Source organism: Halyomorpha halys, unplaced genomic scaffold (genome assembly GCF_000696795.3).
Source record: "Halyomorpha halys isolate HHAL.00 unplaced genomic scaffold, Hhal_1.1 Scaffold51.1, whole genome shotgun sequence".
NCBI lineage: Eukaryota > Metazoa > Arthropoda > Insecta > Hemiptera > Pentatomidae > Halyomorpha > Halyomorpha halys.
Window position 1 is genome coordinate 2,194,556 of NW_027108122.1, and position 11,098 is coordinate 2,205,653.

An 11,098-nucleotide genomic window follows, 5' to 3' on the forward strand; every position below is an offset into this window, starting at 1 on the left:
TGATTTTATTATATTCTTAGTACCAGCTTTTCTTATTCTTGTTGAAAAGTTAAAATATTTATAGTTTTTATATCTAAACCGTTAAATAAATTTATATTTGTGATCAGAATAGTGAATTATTTATTCGGAAGCATCTGTGATTTTTATAACTATACATAAGATTTAATTGGTTTTTGTTATTTCAAATACTTACTAAAAGAAATCTGAGGTTAATTATGTTAATATTATTGACCATGGAATTATGTTAATCCCATATCCATTATTTTAATTATGTTATTATTGACCTGAGGAAATGGTGGTTGGTTATGTTTTATTTAAAGCTCTACCCTAGGTTACCCATCTTCTAAATTTTTTTTGGTTGTTTTGATTAAGTAAAAATTTGGTAGAGACTGCAGATGGTTTAATTTATAAAACAATGTCTTTAAGCTGACAAAAACACGAAAATGGATCCATATAAAGTAAAAGCTTTTATCAACACACATAAGCAAACATATCTAATTTAAAGAATGTAAATAAACTTATCAGTGTATAGCCTGTAACTCTTTCTAATCTCCATTTTGTTTATATATTTTTTTTTCTATGAAGGTTTATTCATAATGGATCATTTTTCCCTATTCCAATCTTTATTTTTTGATAATTTTTTTTCTTAATGTTTTGTTGATTCTATATTTATACAAAACAACTGCTTCTTTGTGTTTTTAATAAATAAAAAATGCTTACCTAAAATAAAAATTATGAATGAAGGATTTTTTATCTCCATTTTTTATATAATTGTTTGGAGTGTTATCCTGCAGCGTTTTGTATTGGATTTTAAACTGACTAGTTTAGTTGGTAGAACTAAATTAATTAGTTCAGTATTACTGGTTAAGTCAAATCTCTATTTGGTATGAAGTTAAAGTTTATTGGTGTTCTTAAAAAAGTCTCCCTCCCTTGGGTGAGGTCTAATACTGAAATGTTTTATCCTTACATCAGTGGTTTAGATAATATTTCATTAAAAAATTCTGTTGAAGGGTGCTCCAGGTGGATCTGGCAGTGGGGGAGGACAAGAAAATCTTAGTGCTCTTCAGCGTGCTATTGATTCTATGGAAGAGAAAGGGCTTCAAGAAGACCCGCGATACTCGCAGTTGCTAGCACTGAGGGCGAGGCATGCCAATATGGAACCTCCCGTTAGGCCTCCTCCTCAGGTTGTTGGGGTATTACATTTTATTATTTAAATGATGAATCATTAGTTTGAAGTAATTTAAATTTTATTAAATTATGATTTTAATAAATCATTAGGGTGGTTTTACTGGTGAGGGTGGTGCTCCCCCGCCTGCCAAACACAGCTTCAGTGCCAACCAGCTCCAGCAGCTTAGGGTGCAGATTATGGCATATCGTTTACTTGCAAGAAACCAACCACTTTCCCAGCAACTTGCTTTGGCTGTTCAGGGTAAACGTCTGGACAGCCCAGGCGAATCCAACTACCAGCATCCCCCGAGTGAAGGTAATCATTTTTTAAACTAAACCATAGTTTATTATGTATGTCTGTTGAAATAGATTTAAAATTTTTTGGAAAATTGGTGTTTAATTAAATTAAATTTAAATTTAGGTCTATCTTGAAGGATTTATAATTTTTCAAATTGATAGTTTTGTATTGTTACAACATGATGATAGTATATAATGTTAGATGATCTATACTCCATGATATGATTAGCAATAGTTTAAAAAATTTACTTTCCCTATAGGTGCAGGGGTTGGTGGTGAAGGTGGAGGTGACGGAGCATCATCAAATGGGATGATGACACAACCAATGCGTCCACCATGTCCACCTGGCGGCCAGCCTCCTACAGCCTCACCGATGACAGGTCAAATGGCACCGCCAACAGGACCAGCTCCCGTGCGGCCTCCTCCCCCGGGTGTTTCTCCTACACCTCCTCGACCTCCACAGCAGGTTCCTAGTGGTCCTGGAGCGCCACAGCCAAAGCAGAATAGGGTTACTACAATGCCAAGACCACATGGCTTAGATCCTATCCTTGTTCTCCAAGAAAGAGAGAATAGGTTAGTAAAAAGTGCTTATATTGGGTTTTTTCTGTATAAGCTTTTTTTTTAAAAATTATATATTACCTTTGCCAACAACGTTACTTATTTTAAAATATAAATAACTGCTATATGTATTTTATAGGGTTGCTGCAAGAATTGTACATAGAATGGAGGAATTATCGAACTTACCAGCTACGATGCCTGAAGACCTTAGAATTAAAGCCCAGATTGAACTAAGGGCTTTACGAGTACTTAACTTCCAAAGGCAATTAAGAGCTGAAGTAAGATAAGAATATTTCGATTTTTTACTTTCATTAAATTGGTGTAATTTACTATGTAGTTATTTTGATATTAATAAATGTCATTTGCTGTTCTGAGACTAGCATTTTAAAATATCCTCATTGTAATAAGATAGTTATCAAATGTATGCTTCTATATTGACAAAATTGTCAAATTTTCAATAATTATCTAATAATTTTCGATAATCTCACAATTTTGTCAAAACTGAAGTGTAAATTTGGTTCAGGTGCAGGTAACAAAAAAAAAAAATTAGCAAAATTGTCTCTTGAACTCCTTTACTTCTAACCCTCTCAATTGTTCTTATTTATTGTAAACAATAATAAATTATGAAATAACCCTCATGAACCGTCTGACATCTGAAAATAACTTTAGGTACACCTATATTAACTGTTCTTAGATACTTAACTTGCACATATAAACAATTTTTTTTTTATAAATTATAACTAATTACAAAATATCTATTTTAGAAAAAATTAGTAATATGTTCTATTATTAGACAAATATACAAATCCGCCTATTCTTGTTAAATGATCCTAACTTTACAGTAGTCTCAATAGCTAATGCATAAAATTTGTTTATATGAATAAAGTAGAGCTTTGATATTTTCCCCCAAAAAACCTAGTATATTTTATTGAAATAATTAACTCTAAACTTTTTTCTCTTTTAGGTGATAGCATGTACTAGACGTGATACAACATTAGAAACAGCAGTTAATGTGAAAGCTTACAAAAGGACGAAGCGGCAAGGCCTGCGAGAAGCTAGAGCTACGGAAAAGCTTGAAAAGCAACAGAAGCTTGAAACAGAAAGGAAGAAGAGACAAAAACACCAGGTAACCTCCTCCATTTATCTCTTTTTGAATTCAATGTTTCAATTTTTTAATAAAATCTAAATACTAAGAGAAAATGATAAAAATTGATACTAAATTAATTAAATAAATTTTCAGGAATATCTTAGCACTATATTGCAACATTGCAAAGACTTCAAAGAATTTCATAGGAATAATGTTGCTAAAGTTGGTAGATTAAATAAGGCTGTGATGAATTACCATGCAAACGCTGAGCGTGAGCAGAAGAAAGAGCAAGAAAGGATAGAAAAGGAACGTATGAGGAGGCTAATGGCAGAGGATGAAGAGGGTTACAGGTAAGGTATTTTATACATTAGATAGTCATTTCTTGTCACCTGATCAATTTAATCGAAGAGCTAAGTGGAAGAAAATTTTATGGCATTGCTATAATTTTTTATGTTCAACTGATTATTTATTCCTATTTTAAACTGAAAAATTCAATTTTTAACTTCTGAAAACTACTACTATTTAAAGTTTAGATAAATTAAACAAGAAGTACTTAAAATATTTTCCTAAAATATCTTCTTTCAAGTAGCTCTTCAATTTTATTTTTAATGACAATGATCTTTAAAAAAAAAAAAAAAGAAGAAGTTTATTTTTGAATGGTTAGTCACTGTTAACTGAATAAATTATCTTTATTCATTTGTTGACTTAAGAATATTTAGTAAAATAATACATTTTTGTCTTGTCCTAAAGGAAACTTATCGATCAGAAAAAAGATAAGAGGTTGGCATTCCTATTATCACAAACTGATGAATATATTGCTAATCTTACCGAAATGGTTAAACAGCATAAAATGGAACAACAACGTAAGCAGGAACAAGAGGAGCAACAAAAACGGAAGGTAAATAAGCATTATTTGTTAACATCTGTTAGTTATTTCAGATTTCCATTATGTTTCTTAGCAATCATTTTTCTGAGTGGTATTTTTTAAAACTAAAAGTTTTTGAATCAAGTTCATAAACTTTAGTATCATTATTTAAAAAGCTAACAGCTTAGGAAGGTATCATAATGATAAATGTTTTAGTGAACCCAATAACTATCTAAAACTTAAACTTAATGTGTCATCTTAAATATTTCTGATTTGACTGGAAGTTATTTTGTATTTTTTGGAAAAAGGAAATTATAAAATTTTTAGGTGAAGAAATTTTTAAAACATTTATGGATTTGGTTTATAACTAATAAATATTATTAATGATTTTTTTTTTTTATCGTAAAAGTAAAATGATTGGTGGTTAAAAAAGTTACTAAGTATTTATTATGTAGTTTTAGTGGAAATATTTTAGATAACAACCATTCATAATTTAATTTAAAATGTTGTCTCTATGCTAACTATTCTAATTAATAAACCATGCTTGTGATTATTATTTCATTAGATAATGATTATACATTTTTCAGAGGAAAAAGAAAAAGAAGGCTAGGGAAGGAGACCCTGATGATGAAAGTTCTCAGATGTCTGATTTACACGTTAGTGTCATAGAAGCGGCGACTGGTAAGTTTATTGCTGATGTTTTCAAATTTTCTAGTTAAAATACCATGAGATTTAAAATTAAATAGTGCATATAATTTATTTTGTTAGGTCGGCAGCTGACAGGTGAAGATGCTCCATTAGCTAGTCAGCTCGGGGCATGGTTGGAAGCCCATCCAGGCTGGGAACCTCTGGAAGACAGCGAGGACGAAGATGATGAAGAAGACAGCGACGAGGAAGGTGATAATAACAGTAGATCAAAAGGTTTGATCAACTCTGGCTTTTTTCTTCATTTAATACGATTCATTTTCAAATTACAGGCTGTTATTTACACAATAATATAATTTAACTGTCAACTGTTACTCATAAAGGTTTGAAAAAATAAAATAAAAAAACGGCATCGTTTTATAAATAATTTAAGTTTTTGAATTTTTTTGTTTTGCAAATAAACTTAAAAAAGTATATCACTTTGGTCTAAAATAATATTATGTAACAAGACTGATAATTAATGGCTGTATTATTCATTAGATGAGGTAATTAAATTGCTTCTTGCGCTGAAGGGGTCTTGTCTTGATTGCAACTACTAAATTTTTTTTTCCTCCTATGAAATCGGAAAGGATGCGCTTACTCCTCAAAGATAAATTTTAATTTATGTGTAATCATTTTGTGTATTACTTTGAAAATTAGAAATTCTTTAAAGGCACTTCTGAAGCAATTCAATTATCCATTCAATTATTTTGTATGAAGTTATTATATAATTTATTGCTTTTTATCATCCTTGTGCTCTAATAATGTTATTCTCCACATTCAACTGCTGTCTCATCTTCCATCTGTTAAATCCTATGATATCTATTGAACCCAAAATTATTTTTTCTGAGATTATGCCTACAGAAAATATAAATAATTGATTGCTTCTTTTTATTTTAAATTATTTTTTATTTTAGTTGTTTTTTCTCCCATTTTATTTTTCCAATCTTTATTATTATTTTATTATTATTAAAAATTTTTTTAATGGTTGCACTATAATATATATGGCTAACAAATAAATTCAAAATTCTCTGACTTCCTCTTTGCTTTCATGTAAATAATGAAAATGCAAATTAACTAAAATTTATAATTTGTTTATTTTATTTAATTCATATAACAAATCTGTTATAGAATGAATAAATAATATAGATATAGAGTGTAATGATTAACTTATTTATTTGATAAAATTGTTATTTTGGTTAATTTTTTTAAATATAATCTATTTCGACTCAAATTAAAAATGTGATTTATATGCCGTAATGACCTCTCACAAACTAATTTAGTTACGGTGTACTTTTTTCTTAATTTGTCATCATGTTTTTTAAAATTTAAATATTTGTAATTAGATCAAAAGTACAGTGAAATACTGTCCCTCGCTTGTTTTAAATTGAGAGACAAATTAAAGTTAATTTTAGTTGCCCCACATATAGTGTGTAATAATTTCAATTTAGTTAGTTTATTTTTTTTTTGTTTTATTTTATTTATTATGTTTCAATTTTTTTGTTTTATTTCTTTATTTTATTTTAATTTTGTTTGTTTTTTTTCTTTTTTTTTCCTCCTTCCCACTCCTGTGCTGAACTAGGTGGTTTTTCAATGATAGGAAAAGATGAAGCTGATAGCAAGTTATCTGTTGAAGACGAAGCTCGAGAAATGATTAAGAAAGCCAAGATTGAAGATGACGAGTACAAGAATACCACCGAAGAACACACGTACTACAGGTATGTTTCTTTACGTTATTATTTACTATCTTTACCTTTATTATTTCATTATCTTTAATGATAGATAGTGAAGGCTACTTTGATAGTCACAGTTTTTTAGGAACTGGGTTTATTTGGGAATTAGGAACTGGTATAGTTTATATCTAACCAGAAAAAAACAAATGATTTATTCATAAAATTAGAAAATAAGAACTAAACATTATTTCATTTTGTTTGTGTTAGAATTTAAATTTTTAAAAATGAATTGATTCCACTTCAAAATGGAAATAATTTAAATCAAAATCTAACACTTTAGATGTTAGATATTGCATCCACGGAGGAGCAATCATTGGTAAAAAAATTCTGTATCTTTTAATAACGCACAGACACCTCCCATCCCTTCTCTACAATCATTTTCATGCATATATCCAAAGATAACTTCTGGTAATGGATCTGTTTAATTTAATGAAAAAAAAATTCTCACTTCAATTTGTACTTCTCGATTTGCTCCATTACTATAAGATATTTTGAAAGTTACATTTAAATATCTTAAGTGTTGTAATATATCTATAAAGAGATAAAATTAATCAAATTTGTTAGTTTTAAATACAAAATCTATTGATTATTTGTGTGAGGATGGTTGTCCTCAATTGTAACCAAATTTTCTTTGATCATTTTACTCTCAACTTTGTTTTAACACTTTTTGTTAACTGTAGTATTAATGACAACATATATGTAAAAAATATCTCTTGTTCAACTCCAATCATATATTGAATTTTACTCAACACAAAAAAGTGCTCACCTATTGATGTATAAATATTTTATTAATATTCTTGTATTTAAAAAAAAATGTACTTCTGAATTACGCAAACTTGATTGATCTTCAATCCATAATCCTCATTATTTTTAAAACCCTTTACTAAGCATTATTATAATAATTATTCAAATTTAGTTCACTTTTTATATCATGATATGGCAAATATTGATTTTTTTTTTTATTATTTTCAATAGCATCGCTCACACAGTGCATGAGATAGTAACAGAGCAAGCCTCAATCATGATAAATGGTAAATTGAAAGAATATCAAATTAAAGGCCTGGAGTGGTTAGTATCCTTGTACAACAACAACTTAAACGGAATCCTTGCTGATGAGATGGGTCTCGGTAAGACAATTCAAACCATAGGCCTTATTACTTACCTCATGGAGAAGAAGAAAGTAAATGGCCCTTACCTCATAATTGTTCCTTTGTCGTAAGTGTCATTTCTTATTACATACATTTACTTTATATCTACATTACTGTTTACTATTACCCTTAAGTTCATTTTAATCTTGAAAGACAATATTCTGAGTTATGAGTATAGCAACATTCTACTTTTGCTTGCCCTTTTGGCTATATACTGTCAGGGTAAGAGTTTGATCCTCTTGGTCCATCAGGATTTTTTCTGGATGGGCAAGATATGATGAAATAATGTCTTCACAATTTATAAGGCTAATTTAAGATCTAATGCCTTTGAAAATCTAAATGAAGGTTGTAAGGAATTAGAAGTTAAATACCATTCACCTATTTTGGCAAATACCAGTATGGTTGTTGCTGTTGATTCAGTCAGACTTCTTTTTTTATTTGTCATCTTGGTTTTGTTTATATAATAAACTTAAGTAAGTTAACATTTATAAAATGTTGTTCTAATACTTACTTTTACAAGTATAAACTATATTTAAAAATTAATACTTTGGTCTGGTATTATTTCATATTTATAATTTAAATAAATAAATTTTTATTTATTTTTTTTAGAACATTGTCTAACTGGGTTTTGGAATTCGAGAAGTGGGCTCCTTCAGTGTTTGTTGTTGCTTACAAAGGTTCTCCTGCAATGAGGAGAACTTTACAATCGCAGATGCGATCAACAAAGTTCAATGTTCTGCTTACGACTTATGAATATGTTATCAAAGACAAAGCAGTTCTTGCAAAAGTAATGAAATGAAGTTAAAAAAAAATTACTGTGTTTAATTACAGCTGGGCTTATGTTCATATAAATATTTTTGTTTTTATTAGTTACATTGGAAGTACATGATAATTGATGAGGGACATAGGATGAAGAACCACCATTGCAAGTTAACCCAAGTTCTCAACACCCATTACTTGGCGCCCCACCGCCTCCTCCTAACCGGAACACCCCTCCAGAACAAGCTACCCGAGCTCTGGGCCCTTCTTAACTTCCTGTTGCCATCTATCTTCAAGTCGTGTTCTACCTTTGAGCAATGGTTCAATGCACCATTCGCCACCACTGGAGAAAAGGTACATAGCAATGTGTTATTATTGAGCATTATTCTGAAATTAGTGTTCTAATTGTTAGTTAATTATATTATTGAAATTTTCTGGACTTAATTAAAATGATCAGTTATAGATGGGCTTCATGCTCAGAGAATTTAATTTATCAGAATCGAAACTGGGGCAATATTTGTATTGATTTAATAGTCACTAGAAATTTCAAATGATCGTGTATGCCATTTTACTTTTTGATATCATAAATGAAATTATAACTCAGTAATTACTTGTTTTTCTAACTTGCTTAAAGTATAGAGATCTAGAGGGGTGGTGTTCTAGAATAATGATATACCCCCACTTTTTTCAACATCTTATCTTAAGTTATTTTATTAGTCCCTTTTAACCTGTTTGTGTATGGTTTTAGAAGAGTTCATGTATTTTAAAATATTTAAATTTGGTTATTTATTTATTTTTTTAGGTTGAATTGAATGAGGAAGAAACAATTTTGATCATCAGACGTTTGCATAAGGTCCTTCGACCTTTCCTCCTTCGCAGACTGAAAAAGGAAGTTGAAAGTCAATTGCCAGAGAAAATTGAATATATTGTTAAGTGTGATATGTCTGGTCTTCAACGTGTCCTTTACAGGTAAATTTATTTTTCATTTATGTTTTTTTATTTCATGAAATAAGTTGAAATTATGTATAATATTGCTTTTGTTTCATTTCCCAGGCATATGCAGAGTAAGGGAGTCCTATTGACTGATGGTTCTGAAAAGGGAAAACAGGGCAAGGGAGGAGCTAAAGCCCTGATGAACACTATCGTCCAATTGAGGAAACTTTGTAACCATCCTTTCATGTTCCATCATATTGAAGAGAAATATTGTGATCATGTTGGCCAGAACAATGTTGTTACTGGGTAAATATTAGATTTTTTAAAATTTATTATTATATATGTTATTTCACTGAGTTATAGCTCTTTCAAATTAAAAATATTGTTTCTTTTCTATTTATGAGTATTATAAATGTATATATATTTATTAAAATTCCTTAGGCCCGATCTGTTCCGAGTTTCTGGTAAATTTGAATTCCTCGATCGCATATTGCCAAAACTAAAGGCCACAAATCATAGGGTGCTTCTTTTCTGTCAAATGACTCAACTTATGACCATCATGGAAGATTACCTGTCCTGGAGAGGGTTCTCCTACCTACGTCTCGATGGTACAACAAAGTCTGAAGACAGGGGAGATCTTCTTAAAAAATTCAACAATCCAGAAAGTGAATATTTCATTTTCTTGTTGTCTACAAGAGCCGGTGGATTAGGGTTGAACTTACAAGCTGCGGATACTGTTATCATATTTGATTCAGATTGGAATCCTCATCAGGTGCAGTGTTTTGCTTATACATATAGCATTACTCGAATAGTTTATGGTTCAACTGTTATTATTATATTTCTTTGGAAATGAATCAATAATCAGAGCTTTCCTTTTTTTTTTTTGTAATCAAACTTTTATGAAAATTAATAGTCTTAAACTTAGTAAAGTTTTAATTTTTTTAAATTTTATTTTTAAGATTGATTTAAAATTGAATTATGATTAGTAGTCCAGATGATCAGTATTAGGCATAAATTAGATTAGTTAGATTTTGTGAGTCAGTTGATTCAATGTTATATAATTAATTTATTTCTTTAGGATTTACAAGCTCAAGACAGAGCCCATAGGATTGGACAACAAAATGAGGTCCGTGTTTTGCGACTAATGACAGTGAACTCAGTTGAGGAGCGTATTCTCGCTGCTGCTCGGTACAAACTGAATATGGATGAAAAGGTCATTCAAGCTGGTATGTTTGATCAGAAGTCGACTGGAACTGAAAGGCAGAAGTTTCTACAGAACATCCTTCATCAAGATGATGCAGATGATGAGGTTAGAATAAATGTTAAATGTTGCCTTTTATGGTTATTTATCTTTTGTTTTTAACATTTGTTCTATTTGATACCAAAAACCTTCCATGGTCCAGGTGAACAAAAAGAAATACAATCATTATCATAGTTCTGCTATTACGACTATGATTGTGGTTATTTTTCCTATGTCGTGGACTTAGCTGCAAAAAAATTTAAATTTTTTATTCAATATTCACATGAGTTCTTAAGTTATGTTGCTTCCTAATGGATTCCTGATGACAAACTATTCCTTAAATTCTTGCACAGATTAGTCAGCGCAGTTCATATGCTAATCATGTTAGGTGATATTACTTTTATCTAGAAAATTTATTTGTATTGTGAATACAGTTTTATATTTTGTTGTGAGTAGACTGTTTTACTTTTATTCAGTATTATTAACTACATCAGTCTCTTATCATATGATATGAGGCAGTTTATCTTAATAACAATACAATTTTATATTTATTATTGTCAAATATATATATACCAGGGCATTCAAAAAGTCCTGTCGTTTTTCGTTTGTTCGTTGTTTATTTTGATT

General features: G+C 29.8%; 1 protein-coding gene across 7 annotated transcripts in view; it reads left to right on the forward strand.

Moving 5' to 3' along the window:
- The window catches only part of brm (ATP-dependent helicase brm), a 38,223-nt gene that overhangs the window by 21,482 nt on the left and 5,643 nt on the right, over window positions 1-11,098 (forward strand). For 3 of the 7 annotated variants that reach the window (XM_067046518.1, XM_067046519.1, XM_067046520.1), the window contains exons 3-19: window positions 1,011-1,193; window positions 1,279-1,483; window positions 1,725-2,037; window positions 2,162-2,300; window positions 2,987-3,148; window positions 3,263-3,459; window positions 3,860-4,007; window positions 4,562-4,655; window positions 4,743-4,895; window positions 6,241-6,376; window positions 7,367-7,606; window positions 8,149-8,326; window positions 8,410-8,652; window positions 9,101-9,267; window positions 9,352-9,537; window positions 9,673-10,003; window positions 10,310-10,540. In XM_067046518.1, the coding sequence (XP_066902619.1) occupies window positions 1,011-1,193; window positions 1,279-1,483; window positions 1,725-2,037; window positions 2,162-2,300; window positions 2,987-3,148; window positions 3,263-3,459; window positions 3,860-4,007; window positions 4,562-4,655; window positions 4,743-4,895; window positions 6,241-6,376; window positions 7,367-7,606; window positions 8,149-8,326; window positions 8,410-8,652; window positions 9,101-9,267; window positions 9,352-9,537; window positions 9,673-10,003; window positions 10,310-10,540 (3,306 nt within the window). The remainder of the gene's footprint in view (window positions 1-1,010; window positions 1,194-1,278; window positions 1,484-1,724; window positions 2,038-2,161; window positions 2,301-2,986; window positions 3,149-3,262; window positions 3,460-3,859; window positions 4,008-4,561; window positions 4,656-4,742; window positions 4,896-6,240; window positions 6,377-7,366; window positions 7,607-8,148; window positions 8,327-8,409; window positions 8,653-9,100; window positions 9,268-9,351; window positions 9,538-9,672; window positions 10,004-10,309; window positions 10,541-11,098) is intronic. The other 4 variants (XM_067046521.1, XM_014436522.3, XM_067046523.1 and 1 more) reach the window with 4 other exon arrangements.